This window comes from Diadema antillarum, unplaced genomic scaffold (assembly GCF_040938485.1).
Source record: "Diadema antillarum isolate AM-2024a unplaced genomic scaffold, OU_Dant_1.0 scf00000156, whole genome shotgun sequence".
NCBI lineage: Eukaryota > Metazoa > Echinodermata > Echinoidea > Diadematoida > Diadematidae > Diadema > Diadema antillarum.
Window position 1 is genome coordinate 1,435,040 of NW_027271045.1, and position 16,543 is coordinate 1,451,582.

General features: G+C 38.2%; 1 protein-coding gene across 1 annotated transcript; it reads right to left on the reverse strand.

Annotated features, from left to right (window-relative positions):
• Window positions 1-570: 570 nt before the first annotated feature.
• On the reverse strand, window positions 571-12,821 carry LOC139722039 (E3 SUMO-protein ligase ZBED1-like). The gene is made up of 4 exons (XM_071633360.1): window positions 12,546-12,821; window positions 9,141-9,503; window positions 5,824-6,366; window positions 571-1,858 (listed from the first exon to the last, which is right to left on the reverse strand). The coding sequence occupies exons 1-4, from the start codon at window positions 12,726-12,728 to the stop codon at window positions 1,070-1,072; spliced, it is 1,878 nt and encodes a 625-aa protein (XP_071489461.1). The 5' UTR covers window positions 12,729-12,821; the 3' UTR covers window positions 571-1,069.
• Between the last annotated feature and the right edge of the window lie 3,722 nt (window positions 12,822-16,543).

Genomic DNA, 16,543 nt, shown 5'->3' on the forward strand with positions numbered 1-16,543 from the left:
CGAAAATGAAATAGGGTTCGTTATTCCGAAGGTTCGTTGATCCGACAATGAAATAGGGTCCGTAACGAGCCTTCGGAATAACGAACCTTATTTCCTTTTTAGATTAATGAACCTTCGGAATAACAAACCTTATCACATTTTCAGATTAACGAACCTTCCTAATAACGAATCTTCGGAATAACGAACCTTCGGACTAAAAAACCTTCGGAATAACGAACTGCAACCGATCTACACATGTGAGTGTGACTCATTTGATTGCTGGGGAAAATACTGTGCTGAGGCAGATCCAAGTGTGGGTATTTAAAAAAATGAAAATTAAAAAAAACCTCCTTTTCATCTCCCTGCCTTTTTCACAAAGCTACGTAGTGTAACTTGAACACGGTGTTGTATTGGACTTCTAGGTGGAACACTGGGAAATGGGTATAGGATATTTCGGACATAAACAACAAAGACTTGGAAATTCTGTAATACCAAACTGAATAATGCTTATCATTCCATCAAGACTCAAAAAACATATTTCCATGGTTTGCTATTATATTTCTATTTGTAATTTTCACTAAGCAGTGTTGGAAATTCACAAGGTATATCAAAACATCAAATGACAATTTCTTTTTCGTTGACAGTCCTATTTCGGTCATATATATACAAAATGTACCCATATACAGTGTATGTTTCAGTCTTCTGTCTATTGCAAATCAATCAAAAGCATTTCAACTGCAAGATCCACAACTTGATGGGGTAATGCTCAAGTGCCAGAACAAGAAAGCCTTCTGTAAATGCAGTTCGATATTAAAGAATAAATGAACAATCTACAAAGAATGACTGTAAAGTATGATAGAGCGAATAGTATTAACTGGGTATATCAACACTTGGCTCTCAAACTACTGACTAAAACATATGCTCCCATTCAACTATGCATATCATGTTCTTATTCAATGGATCAGCTGATATCCAAGTAATTATTCTTTTCAAGTTCCTACACTGTGCAATTTGTGGAAATGCTTCAACATTTAATCACAGATATTGCATGCAAGTGTGAGAGCCTAGGCAACAAATGCAGAATGCATACCTAGGAGAGGATTGACCAGTTTTTGTTGAGGAAAATTAGAGGTCCAGCTGTCTCAGGTTCAAGCAGTGCCCTTTTCATGTCGACACGGGACGTCCCTGCCTGAATGTCTGCCCAGGACTGTGCTATGGCTGGTACAGCCAGGTAGCAGCGTGCAATCTTAGCCAACTCTGGGAACTTGCTTTGGTTCATTCGCCACCAGTCCAATGGGCACATGTCTCGTGACAGGGGTGGATACGACAGGTAAGTTGCCACCTCTGCATCGGCACTCTCTGGCTTGCTGTTGAATTCATCTTCCCCAAACAGACAAAGGAATGGTGATACACTAGTCTGCTGCTGGTCAACAGTGGCCTCTGCACTGTGATTTGTGTTTGCAGTCACCAGCTGTTTCAAGGCATCAATAACATCCAACTTATCCTCATCTGCAATGAACTTGAGCTGCTTGAAGCGTGGATCCAGCAGAGCAGACAACATGGTCACCGAAGAAGGCATGATAGCATTAAGGTCCCATTTTTCACGGACCTCTTTGGCAATGACACTGAGGAACTCGCTAACCACTGAGCCATCATCCTCCCGACCTTCACAGTGTTGCAGCATGCTGTGCACCACTGGGAGGAGGCATGATACAGAGCCACTCTTAGTGTCACTGAGGACTGTCAAGGCAGCCTTGAGGATCTGGATGGACTGGACTAGTTGAGTGGCAGTCTCCCACTGCTCATCACTTATGTAGAGCAGCTGATTCTTTTCATCCCCTACTTTGACACTTTCTATGGCATCACGTAGAGCAACAGCCTGGTGAGCAAGATGATAACAAAAGAAAGAATAAAATTGTGACAAATACCCTCATGAAACTTTCAACAAGAAAACTATAAATTTTGCTATGGTGACCAGTATGCCTCCATCATATTGCATGGTTCTCCCAACAGGTCTGGAGTATGTCTTGACAACGTGAGATGACAGATTCACATAATTGGAAAAAAAATGAAAGAATTGAGAGAATGATAGAAGTTCAGCACTTTAACCTGACCTTTGACCAATGACATTTGACCCCATCACTCAAAAATTCCCAAGAAAATCATTGTCAGGCAGTACATGCATATGAGCAAAGTTTCATGAAGATCACACCTTGACCATTTCGGAGGCATGGAGAGACTAGAACTATCACTCAATATGATTAATGTCCCCACCTAACACTGAAGAAGTTAGCTTAACTAGCAATTACTTCGTATGCTTTTTGTTTTTGTTTTTGTTTCTATTTTTTCTCTTTGTAATGATGTGTTTGATTATTGGTCTTTCATTCATTCATATATTTCTGATTCTATCCTCAATTTTTTGTTTCACCTGCCAGAATTTTTGAGTCTTAAGCAGACTTCCTGATCTCAGTTTGATTGCCATATCATGTTCCTCTGTTCTGTGTCATGTGAAATATGAAGTTTTGTGATTTGAACAACGTTATTGATATGAATCCAGTGTTTTGTATAATAGTACATTTTTTGATGAATGTAATACCTGAATATTGATTTATGTTTTGCAATAGAGAGTAAATGGTAGTTTAATTATGATCAAAAAATATGTGTGATTATGATAATGATAATTTCAGGGAATAAGAAGAGGTTGAAGGAGGGAAAGTGAAGAAGAGGATGGTAAATTTTATAAGGAGGGGGGAAGAAAAGATGAAGAAGATGAGTAGATGAAAAAGAAGTTGTTTTTAGTAAGGTAATTTGTTTAAACAATAGAGATTATCAATGAAAATGAGATATCAACTGATTTTTGTTACTGTATGTGTAAGGCCTGAAAGTTTAGTTTTTTAAGTGTTTAAACACGACTATGATTTTTTTTATCTTTTTGACAGAGATGAATATAATCAATGTTTTACTGAAAGTTATAACGCCCACGCAATCTGTGTTTTATGATTCAAATTCAGCCCTTTGCAGGCACGCCGAAACTGTCTCTCTTCGATAAAACACTCAACTGTGCTGAAAACAGCATGTTGATTCACCATTGTTAAGGTTGTTTTTTTTTTTTCTTTGTAAAGATGTGTTTGATTATTGGCCCTTCATTTATTAACCTATTTCTGAATTGATTATATCTCAATTTTTTCTCACCTGCCAGAATTTTTCAGTCTTTTTTTTTTAAGCAGACTTTCTAGATCAGTTAAATTGCCATATTATGTTTTTTCTGTTCTGTGTCATATGAAATATGAAGTTTTGTATTTTGAGTGATTTTATTGATATGAATTCAGTGTTTTGTATTAATACATTGTAATAGTATATTTTTGATGAATGTAATATTGATTGATGTTTTGTAATAGAGAGTAAATGGTAGTTTAATTGTTACGATGAAAAATATGTGTGATTATGATAATGATAATTTCAAGGAATAAGAAGAGGTTGAAGGAGGGTAGGTGAAGAAGAGGATGAGTACATGTAGATGAAAAGAAAGTTGATTTTTAGTAAGGTTATTTGTATTTATAAACAATAGAGATTATCTATGAAAATAAGAACAGAGGTGTTAATAATTGTAATTATATTATTTGTTTCTTTGTTTTGTTAATGGTAAAGGTTAACTCTATTGTGCAATAGATATTTTTTAATGTATGTTTGTATATTTGAATGTATTCATGCTGATCCTTGTAAGATGTCCGCAATTCAGCCTCCGGGCTGCAAGGGATGTTATTCAATAAATACCTTTCAATTCAAAATTGTTGGAAAAAAATATTGTTACCATGCCACTGTATTGTTCAACATTGAATAAATGCATATTCTGATCACTGATAGTCACATGTGTTATATCTCAAGTCAAGTGTTCAAAACATAAGATTTATAAATCTGCATTTTCTCTGATTTTCATTTTAGAATGTTACCATGGCAACACAATGTTTGACAAATTAACAAAAAATGAAGTTTACACAACCATATATCACAGCCATCACATGTGCCAAATTTCAAGTCAAATGCTCAAAAACTGAGGGAGTTGGCTGAATTCAAGATATCATTGTATGGCTTTCATTCAAAATATGCTGCGACCATGGCAACACATTTTTCAAAAATAATGAAAGATAAATTTTGCACATCTAGGTCATAGAGCTGTCACATGTGCCAAATTTCAAGTCAAATGCTCAAAGAATCAGGGAGTTAGCTATTAAAATCCACAGTACTTTTGTATGATTTTTTCATTCAAAACATGCACTGTTACTATGGCAACGCATTGTTCAACAATGACGAAAAATTAAAGGGAACACAAACCCAAAGAGCAATGTGGATTGAGTGAAAGCAGCAACATTAGTAGAACACATCAGTGAAAGTTTGAGGAAAACCGGATAATCGATGCAAAAGTTATGAATTTTTGCAGTTTTGGTGTTGGAACCGCTGGATGAGGAGACTACTAGAGGTTATGACGTATGAGTGGACAACGCTACAAAGAAAATACAAAGAAAATTCAACAAAATGCACTTTTCTAGCATTATGAAAGAGCACTTGACTAACCGCTTTCAGAAAGAAGGGGGAATAATTGCTACCCTTTTTTATGTCAGTATCAAATTGATGGAATTTTTAATTTTCTTAATTTTTGTGGAATTTTCTTTATATTTTCTTTATACTGTATACTCATACAGTGTCATAACCTCTAGTAGTCTCCTCATCCAGCAGTTCCAACACCAAAACTTTATAAATTCATAACTTTTGCATCGATTGCCAGATTTTCTCAAACTTTCACAGTGTACTAATTTTGCTGCTTTCACTCAATCCACATTGCTCTTTGGGTTTGCGTTCCCTTTAAGTTTGCACATCTACCGTACGTACCATAGCGGTCACATGGACCAAAATTCATGCTAAATGCTAAAAGACTGAGGGAGTAAGCTGAATCCAAAATATTTTTGTATGCTTTTTAGTGAAAAGCTGTTACTATAGTAATGCATTGTTTGAAACTACAACAACAGTCTCTCTTAAGTGGAAGCCTTGGATGTCATAGATTAACCCTAACTTACCGGGTATGCCCCCCCTCAACACTTCGCGCGACATCTCCGCAACGCGAGAAAGCATCCACATGGCGATTCATGACAATTTATCTTGAAGCCTTGCGCAACTTTTAAGACCAAATTTGCGACATCTGGGTACGCGATTTCGAAGTTACGCAACATTATGTAAGTGCATGTCAGACTGAAAATTGCTCAAAAACGTGATTTTGTGCATAAAACCAATGCAAATCAGGTTTCTATCTGAAATTTGTAATTGTATCATTTTTACTTTTAGTGATTAAAAACAATTAATGTTATGTTTCTTATGATTGAAATAGTGTTGCCACTGATTCCCATTGAAAAAAAAAATTTAAAAAGTAAGAAAAAACAAAGAAATACATAAATTATAAAAACAATACAATACATAAGAAATTACAATTGATATCAAATTTTTTTACCTAAATTAAATCAGAATTCACCAAAAAATCCTCAAGCAAAAAATTTTGAAGTTTGGGGGCTTTATTTAATGATTTCCAGCCAAATTCTAATTTCATGCATAAATCTTAATATATAATTAATTCAAATAAAATGAAGCGATTTATTGAAATTTAACAACACAGCCCTATAGATTGCGCCATGAGTGACGTGTGTGCCAATTTTTGTAACAAACGTGCGAATCGCGGCTGAGATCATAAGGGGGGCCATCATGCCCCCCCTCCCCCCAAGGACTTTAAGCTCACAAAATAGCCCAGGTAAGTTCGGGTTAAGCTAGACTCTGCTCAATACAAATCAAAAGGCTCACCTTGATTAGCATGTCCCCTGTAGCCAGCCAAGACCCCTTCAAATTATCTTCCAGCTCCCCGGTGAGCTTACATGCCTGCTTCACTTTCTCCAGCAGCTCTTTTGCATCCTCATTCTGCAGAAAGTAACATACCATCTTGGACGTACCATCCACCACTTCCTTCACTCTAGCTATTTGCAGGCCACTCTGGACACACTGCTCTAATTTCTCTGCTGCGCAGCTCATGCTGTCACAAAGTAGAGTGCTTCCCACCTTCCCCACCTGTGCTCCTTTTAGCATCCCCTGGCGGTTGACGATAGCTGTGATGCTCTCCAGAGAAAGCTGGTACTGACTGAGGAGGCTGCGGATACACATACTGAGTTCGCTGCAGGAAGGCCGAGTGGAGACACGGTCTGTGCCAAGGACCCAGGACTCGCGTGTCCAGAGGCTGGTCAGGTAGTGAATAGTGACAGTCAGATACGTGCCCCTGTCGCTGCCAGACCACACATCAAACATGAGACCGAAGTTTTTGGCATCCTTACTGAGGCATATCTTCAATTTTTCCTAAGAGAGGAATAAATAATTTATGATGACTCATTAATGCAGCCAACATGGTGTACATTGAATAAATTTTAAAAAAATACTAAATAAAAAGAGTAAAATAAATTATCATTCCAACCATATTTTGTACCATGCTTAATTTCACTCAACCTGGATACTAGTACAATGTACTCCCAATAATTGTGGCTCTCACATTGCTACTCTCACATCAAGTGTGACTGATAACACACACTGACACATCCTCAAGCATACACGTATATTTATGTAACACTTAGAAGCTAACACACATGTTGTACAATATACAACCTATACTGCACAAATGCTGACACACATCCAAGTACATCCCGGTGTATCTGAGATGTACACTCTTAGGCCTGTAAAGTTTCTGATTACTTTTCTGTACTTAACTGATGCTGGGTTGTTGTTTTGGGGATTTTTTTTTTCTTGAGTTGTTTTTGTTTTCTTTCGGCCAAGAATTTATGCAATACCCAAATATGTGCTGATGTTGATCCTACAAAAAATGCAATATCATACATGTAGTTCTCATAATAAATGCATCTTGCAACAAGGATACACAACAGTAGGCCTATGCATCCCATCTTCATTTACCTGGTATGATCTTTGAAATGTAAAGATATTCAAGTATAGGGGAGAGTGGGGTGAACTGGGACGCGGGAAAAGTGGGAAACCTCTCTTATCTCAAAAAGTCAAATTGAACTAATCAGCTTTCAAGTCTATCACCTACCGTTGGTATTAGACTTTTGGCGTCAGAGTACAAGCACATGGCAACAGCTCTGCAACAACTCAAGTGGAATGTTTATAATTTTAAATCATTTTATCGGACATTTTTTTTAATACCTACATTAGTATTTTTGCAAGCAGTGTGAAATGCTTTCTGAATTCCTTGTACACTTTAGCAGGCACTTACCACACTATATATAGGCCATCTGAGTTCCAATAATTTGCATTAAAAGATTTTGCAAAATAGCTCAATTGTGATATTAGCCGCCATTTTGAATTTTTGAGCGTACCGGGTAAGCTGGGACATCATCACTGTCCCATTTCATTGTCTCCCTTTATTCAGAATTGATGATAAAAATATCACAGATCTTCACATTATTTTCTTCAAATTTCAGGCGCTTTAAATGTAACTTTCTCTGATGGGCCATCATGGATATCACGTTTGCGATGAAATTCTTCATGTGTAAATATTCACACACCCAGACATTGTAGGTCTTATGCACACACTTTGGGTATGATGAAGACACTAAAGCTGCATTGTGTCCAGACATCTATGAGTTTGTTGGTGATGCTGCAAATACTAATACAAGGGGTCTACTGTGAAAGTGGAAATTTTCACTCCAGCGATTCTTCGCACTCTGCAGGGCAACATTAGTTTTGCACTAAATTTTCATTCTGTGGATAACAAGCACATACATTCAAATGTCATCCATCTATTTTCGCTCTACATGTAGTTTCTGAGATAGCACGAAATGCGTGGATATTTTGACTGTTACAGTATCATGGAAAAAAGAAAGAGTGGTGAGAAAGCAATAGATAGTAGCCACTAATGACAGCAGTGCAGTTGATCTGAACTTGAGTGAAGGCTTATATAGTCATACAGTATATATGATGCAATATTTGGTACGTACCCTAGGGTACCAAATGAAAATTCGCTATTTTGTTGAATTTTTTTTTTTTTTTTCAGCGCTGTACCCTGGCTTACCAAAAAATGTGTCAAAGTATTTTTTAGTATTATTATGCGCAAAAATGTTTTCTTATTTGTGATTATGCATCAATTAATGCATGCAAGTGTACTTCGAAAAACACCTATGGTGCTACGCTGTACCGTAGTTCATTGCGACGATTTTGCCGTATCCGAATTCAGAATCGGCGTATCTGAATTCGGATACGCATTATAAATAATGGGCATGAGATGGCGCTATACAACGCGGTACCCCGGGTTACAACGGTACCCCGGTGTACGGCGTGCCGAATCATATACACACCTATTGGAAGTGCCTTCCACAAATATCATGCACTGATGTCTTTCTTGATCTGAGTATTGAGTGTGAATAGACTGCTCAGAGACTGCACTGGAAAGATGACAAACTAGATTCTGGATAACAAAAGGTACGGCACCACGTACCAGAGATGGTCCCATCACATGAAAGGTCCTGCTGCTATATGTGCATGTGTAGTGTAGGGTGAGGCACAACTTTTTTCCTTTTGCTACCAGAAGTAAAAAAGCCGTGTCTATCCCACTGAACATACACTGTAGCATAGCTAGAGCACAATTTGACATCTGGGTACTTTTTCAAGCTAGAATTGAGAGTAAGAATTGGATCTCATGTGGTCCAGTAGTAATAAATGTTGAATATGACACCATAATATACATCATGAATATGACCATCACAATATGCCTATCATGGTACCGGTACCGGTACATATGTACCTCCCCAGGGCTGCCAACTCTCACTCACTGAGAGTGAGACTCACTCATTTTGGTCCTTTCTCACTCTAAAGCTTTATTTTATTTGCATGCATTTCTATTGATCTCACTCATTTTGACTCCTAAATTATAGCATTGGCCTATGGGAGTCTCACTCTCAACTATAGCTTCCAATGTTGGCAGCCCCGTAAACGCATGTGCATGCAATATGCAGCATTATCACTGACTATACTCTCAGTCTTATGTTCCGGGTAACGAAAGTTATATAAAGCATATCCTGCGCGAGGTGTTTATCTTTTACAATGTAAAGGCACTGTCACATTACCTGGGCCTCTTCGTACTTTCCCATCAGCATGGTTTGCACAAGGGATCTTGATGGTGACAAATAACCAGGCTCCAGGACCTGCAGGAAGCGCACAAAACCCTCATCCTCCAACATGCTGACAGGAAACAAACTCCTTGCCAACAACATCACCACCTGTCCAGTGATGAACTGGGCCCTCTCTGGCCCACAGATGGTGGGCTTCACCATGGATGGGCTTGCAAGACCTCGTGAGGAGCGAGATGCTGTGTGGGGTGATGAACTTCCAATGCTCAGTCTGAAGTTGCTGCTGGGGGATTTTACCTTCCTCTTTCCAGTCTTCCATTCTCCACCTTCTTTGTACACTCTGGCTGATGGCCCTACAACCTATACATTTAACACGAGAGGATACATGTACAAAAAGCAAATTAAATGCCAAACTTTTCAAATTGAAGTCATGGAAAACATAGGCCTACTGTAATGCCAGAAAATTTCACATGCACAAAATATCCAAAAATTTTGTGTGGAACCAAGATTCATGAAATCAAAATACACATGAAACTCCTTGTCTACACTATAATGCAGGGGTGTATCCAGGATTTTTTCTGGGGGGGTCGTAATCAAAATTTCTGGACCTTTACCTTTGCGAGGGAGCGGAGCGACCGAGCGGGGGGAGGGTGTCGGAGGGGGGTGTCCCCCCTCCCACGGTAGGGAGTTTTTGAATTTCACATCTTAAAATGGGGCCATTTGGTGCATACAAAAGTGACTTTTTCGGCATGGCAGTGCGGCTTAGAAATAAGGTATGGCATATTAAAAGTAAGTTACAAAATTTACAAGGTTTTTGACAATTTGCTGGAACACCACCTGGTCACTTTTTTTTCCTGTTGTATATAGAGTAAAGAGCCCTAAAAAAAAACAAAAATGTCTTTTACAAAAAGTGGACCTTTTGAAAATTTGGGGGGGGGGGGGGTCGTACGACCCTCCCGACCCCCCCTTGCATACACCCATGTAATGCATTGAATCCCAATGGCAATTCACGAAAATTTCATGCCACGAAATGGTTCTAATTCACGAAAATCTAATGTGTAGTAATGCAGCAAATATTTCTGGTTTTACAGTATTATGATGGTACAAGCTGGGCTCTAATCATGGGCACACACATTCTGGGGTGGCTATACCCCTCTAAACAAAAAAGAAAAAAAAAGAAAAAAAGAGTGAGGGGTGTTCCCCCTTTTTTTTTCCCATTCCCCTTTCTGTGAAAATACACTTTAAAGGACAAGTTCACCTTCATAGACATGTGGGTTGAGTGAATGCAGCAATATTAGTAGAACACATCAGTGAGAGTTTGAGGAAAATCGGACAATCCATTCAAAAGTTATTAAAGGACAAGTTCACCTTCATAAACATAAGGATTGAGAGAATGTAGCAATATTAGTAGAACACATCATTGAAAGTTTGAGGAAAATCAGACAATCCGTTCAAAAGTTATGAATTTTTGAAGTTTTTGTGCAGTACTCGCTGGATGAGAAGACTACTGCAGTGTAGGAATAACTTAGATGTCACATGCGTACAACAATATAAGGAAAATATAAAGAGAATTTCACAAAATTCCATCTTTTGAAAAAAGTACACATTCCCCTGACTCGTTACCGACAAATGTTATGGGTAATATCATTCCCCCTGCCTTTAGAAAGAGGCAAGTCAAGTGGTCTTTTATTATGCGAAAAAGGTGAAAATATGTTGAATTTTCTTTTACATTTTGTTTATACTGTTGTACGCATATGACTCACAAGCTGTAGTAGTCTCCTCATCCAGCGGTTCCAACACAAAAATTAAAAAAATTACCTGGTAATAACTTTTGCATCGATTGTCCAATTTTCCTCAAACTTTCGCTGATGTGTTCTACTAATATTGTTGCATTTTCTCAATCCTTATGTTTATGAAGGTGAACTTGTCCTTTAAGTTTGAAGTTTTGAAGTTTCTGCTCAGTCATGGCTGGATGAAAAGACTAAGTAAGCTTGTGATGTCACATGAGTACAACGATATAAAGAAAGAATAAAGAAAATTCAACATATTTCCATTTTTCTCGCATTAAACACTCGACTTGGTACCCTCTCTTTCAGAAGGCGGGGGAATATTACCCTTAACATACGTCAGTAGCAAGTCGAAGAAATGTGCACCTTATTCAAAAAGTAAAGTTTTGTAAAATTATCTTTTTATTTTCAATATATAGTTGTACGCATGTGACATCATACACTGAATTAGTCTTCTCATCCAGCAGTGACTGCGCAGATACTCAAAATATTCATAACTTTTGAACGGATTGTCCGATTTTCCTCAAACTTTCACTGATGTGTTCTACTAATATTGCTGCATTCTCTCAATCCTAATGTATGAAGGTGGACTTGTCCTTTAACATGTCATTGATTAATGCATATGTGTACACACAAACCTGGCAAGCATTTTACAGCATGTCCCAGCAAAAATTAAACCGATCAAAATCGTAAATTTTCTTCACGAGATGTACCTATAAGTTAATTCTCTTCTTTCATTTGATGCACAACTCAGTGCTCATAATTCATGCATGACTGAGAACAATGGACAGTGGTGGTACCAAATTTTCATTTGCACGCATAAATGGTGACTTTGAATGAAAATTGCACTTTTAACATTTAAAAAAAAAAAACTAAGTTCATAATCATATCCAATATATTCATATTTTTTCATTCAAATGAGACCTATGCATCAAATACGAGTAACGCATGCTCGAGAAAAAGTTGCTTGAAAAACTGCTTCATTTCTTCCAATTCTACACTAATGTTACAGATAGTCGAAAAGACTCACACAATGCACAAAACGGCAATGCTACGGGGGGGGGGGGTATTTACAGAGAACGCTGGGATGGAAAATCTAAAGGCAAAGCCCTTTGTTGTCACTTACTTGGAATAAGCTATGAGACATTTAACCAATAATTTATTCCCAGGCTGCATAGAGTCCAATGACTTTAGTTTGTTCTTATTGTTACAGGACTTAACACTATTCTCTATAGCGACCAGACGCCGTGTGACTTCTGTAGCAGTGTAGCATTAGGAGAGTGTATGAAGGCAATTATAAAACTGTCGCTGTACGTGTTGTCGTAGTGTTACCGATTGACACTCCAAGCATGATAATGTTTTAGAGGTCTAATAAGGCAATAACAGCAAGTGTGACGTGTGATGACCGAACCATCTTCATGAGCAGTTAAGCTGATGAAATTGCAGAATTATACTGATAAGTTTTATGTCTAGCGGCGGAAAAGCTTTGTTGAACTGTAGGCCTACTCTAGCTAACATATCAACACAACATCATGGAACATGCATTCGATACATGAAAACCTCCGATTTCCATCAAAGTAAATTTTACTCGATATGTCGATCCATCGATAGCTACCTCAAATTCGGCCATTTGGTGCGCAGCCGTCAGATGGTAGCGTAAATTCGTGGTGCCGCCTGTATACTTCATAGTTTTGTTGCACAGTGTGCAGCGCGCAATTTTTGTATCAGTATCGCACACGATATACTGCCAAACTTGAGACCTATTGGATCCATACTTTTTCCCTGGTGTTTTTGACATTTTCCAGGAAATTTCAGTGGCTTACAGAAACTGTATACAACTGGTATCTTCGGTAGATATATCGATCAAATTTACCGATGAGTCGAGTCCTCACGGTAGTACGATCCTATCGGATAGAGACGCAGATCATCAGTCGATTTGCATACGGGCACGCCACAAGCTCAAAGTTCATGAGAGCACGAAACACGCTAGGACAGTATCGGTACGAACAAACCGCTTCGTCTCTGAACGTTTTAAAAAACATAATGGCAATGTGTATTAGTCTGTTGTAACTTACAAGATTTTCGAATATATCTTAGTTCTGTTCATAGTATATGCAATTCATTTCTTTAATTTAAAAAACAAATACAAATTAAAAAATTTGTAGAATCTAAATAACTTTCTGTAAAACAGACTAGTAGAACTCTTCATATCCTTGTGACGGTATCGTTGGAGCAGTCACCAGGGCGCGATTACGAACGCGATTAGTCGTCGCATCATTGATCACGCGCTAAGCTCCGCCAAGGGGGGTTACTGGAGTAAATGTTTTCATTGGTGTTTTCAGGCCCTATGTTTGACTTTATGCACACTTTTTTACTCTAAAAGTAGAGAATGGTAGATTTGGATGAAACTTGCAAGAAAAGTTGGTATTTTGGCAGGAAGGGTAGAAACTAGTGCCTACGGTACGTCAATGACAATGACAGTGACAATTAAGACAATGACACTGACAATGACAATGTTGTTTTGTTTGTTTGTTATTTTTTGTTTGCTTGTTTGTTTGTTTTTTCTCGAACAAACGAACCTGGGATCCGGGAAGTTCAAGCTGCGCGTACTTAGTTTGGATACGTGCAATTAACCCTATAAAGCCCAAGGGGGGGGGGGACACCCCACCATATTTTCGTTTGCCACTCCTACACCCTTCACCCGATTTCAACCAAATTTGGTGACTTTTCCTAAAATCTTATTGCGAACATTTTGATATATATTTTAGCTATGTCCAATATTGTTGGTTGCCATGGCAACCATAAACTGACAACCATGTTCGTCAGATTTTGCATGATTTTCCGTTCCAAGTTCAGTTAACAATATATAATAATGGATGAAATGGGGCTGTCATTGGCTGTAATTTGCTGAAAGACCAAAATGTGAAGTAATGTGGTTGTGAATTATCCTGAAATGGTCTTCTTATTATTTCCTTTATTTTTTATATGACATAGGCATCAAACAATGGATATAATCGAAAATACAGCATTTTCCAAAGAATACCCTTTTATTTTGTGTTATCTTCACACAAGCTTTGCCGGTAGGGCCTACCTGGTAATATATCTTTTGTTTATCATATTATCAATCTGCAAACTCAAAATTTCAATATTTTGGAAATATGTAATGTGATACCAATTACCAATATATGTACCTATTCCAAACAATTAATAGGTTTCATACATAGCGCCGCCACATGTTGACCTTGAGAAATTTCAACATAGTGAAGGTTGACTTGCTTTTCCTTTGTGGTAAATATGAAAATAAACGATTGATATAAAATAAAAACATACATACTGGGATAAAGAAATAAAAAGAAAAACATGATTTCGTGTATTTCCTATGTATTTCTTTATATTTTGGTAAATAGCGCCCTCAGTGGATGACCTCGAGAAATTTCAAATGTTGGGTCATGTAGAGTATGAGTTGTTCTACCCACGTGCCAAATATGACGGTCATACATCATGTAATAAAGAAGTTATAGGGGGTGCACAATGTGCCCCCCCCCCCTTGGGCCTGGAAGTGGTCAAAATATCTTGGGCCTTATAGGGTTAAAGCGCGAGCTGATGACGTAAACAAAACCCTCTCCCCTTCCCCGCCTTCGTATCGTGATGATCTAGTGGTGCATTATGCATAGTCGTATATAGGAAGACCATCGAGTCGGTGATGTCATCTTGGTTGTGCTACCGTCTCTTCGTTGGCCCGGATGTGGCCGACAATTCCACTTCTTGGGGCAAATTGTGTTAGAACATGGACCTATATACATGGACTGTTCACCGGCAGTCTTTCTTTGATGTAATGTGATCGTCGCCGACACCTGTGTGCATCTTAATGAGTACATTCAGGTGTCTGGACAATAACGATTGTGTGATCATGTATCGTCACTAACAAAATAATCTTTTCCCTCATTTCAGTCTTGTTTCGCTGATGTGCCTTTTTCAGACGGAAATGTCTTTGAATAAATACAGATGACCTTGACGAGGAGCAGCAAACCTGAGATCATAACAAATTTTGCGTCAAAAAATGGGTAATTGCTGATCGCACATTTTCGCACACGCATAATACCTTGCCTAATGGCAAGATATATCTGTTCTCTACCATTACCGTCCCTTTTTGCTCTGGAATAAGCTGGAGAAAAGTGAAATATTGAGATCACAAATGACAATCATTCTGCCAAAATGTTAGCTTTCTTTTAAAAACTGCCTGCTTCTCCCAAGCGAAATTGTTTGAGGTTTGATTTCCTACTGACATACACCACAACTGCAAATGCACTTTACTTGATTTTTGTGAGTTATTTTCTTCTGCGCATTGTAGGGTCCTATAGTTTGATATTTTATCGAATCTCCGTCTTGTTCTTCTCCCGGCTTGCTGGCGGTGACGATCAATGATGGTGATCAAAGCAGTGAAGCATGCTAAAAATGTCTCTGTGGCGCTTTTGAGATGTACGGGTGCATGATCTTAATCAACGATACAGTGAATGTCCATTGTATAAGGTCCATGGTTAGAAGATGCCAGGAAAGCATCACTTACGGAGGCTCAAAATAGTAAAAAAAAAAATCAACGAGACGGGGGAGTCTCGCTCTACCCCCACCCATCACTCGTCGCGGCTCGTGGACTATGCTCCTCATCGTCACTGGGTCAACTCAAAAAATACTCAAAAACTCAACTCAAAAATATTGGAAGAATATGCAAAATTGGATCTGCCTCACATAATATAGGAAGACGACTGCATTATGATCACGGGCATTGAAATACTTAGTTTTTAGGCCTACTTAAGAATTCCCGTCCAGTTATAAGATAGTCAGATATGAAAAATTAAGTCCAAAAATCATTCGAGTATGCAGTGGAAATTACAATTGTTAAAAATCGGATAAAAATTAAGGAAGTCATGAAATTGTAAAATTTCGTTATAATTTTGCGGGATCGAGGTAGCCTACAGTAGGGGCCTTCATTCTGGTGCAGTTGATATAAATATGCAGTTGAGTGCATGGACTGATGATAATTATCATCATCATTATCGTATAGGGCCTACACTGCAAAAGATTACGTCAATGTTCCTGTTACACTACTAAGCTAATAGGCCCTGAGTGCCCTCGAATAGTAGTAGTAATGTTACACTACTAAGTGTAAAACATGATTATGAAGTTCCTGGTTGAATAGATTCAGAATATGATGATCAGTTAAAAATATCCAGATTTGAGACTGATGGGACGTAATTGGGTTTGAATAAAAAAAAAAGTGGAAATCAAAAACTTCTCTATAGGGTGAGGGTCCCAGAATAGTATATCAGCACTCATCCCCCCCCCCCTTTCCTGTCTATATGATTACACCTGCATATTCTAATATGTAACTTATTTATTTCATTTCCTGTCCACGCATTATACATATATGTGCAGGATATATCACAGCATTATCTAGTTGTTTATAGTAGAGGTAACGTAGACCTATATATACTGTAATGTAAGGTCAGGAGGTAATTTGCATTTGTAATTTTGGGAACACTCCCCCCCCCCCCCCCATAAGTGGAATCTCCCTGTAAAGGGTGTCCTCGGGGCATTTCATGAAGCGTTTTGGTC

What these genes read in the sequence shown, in the direction of transcription:
- LOC139722039 (XM_071633360.1), bottom strand. Translation starts at nt 12,728, where the DNA reads ATGTCAAAAACACCAGGGAAAAAGTATGGATCCAATAGGTCTCAAGTT. An exon ending in ACCAAATGGCCGAATTTGAG is followed by an intron (nt 9,504 to 12,545) that starts GTAGCTATCGAT and finishes TTAAATGTATAG; the next exon opens with GTTGTAGGGCCATCAGCCAG. An exon ending in CAGGGGACATGCTAATCAAG is followed by an intron (nt 1,859 to 5,823) that starts GTGAGCCTTTTG and finishes CTTGCTCACCAG; the next exon opens with GCTGTTGCTCTACGTGATGC.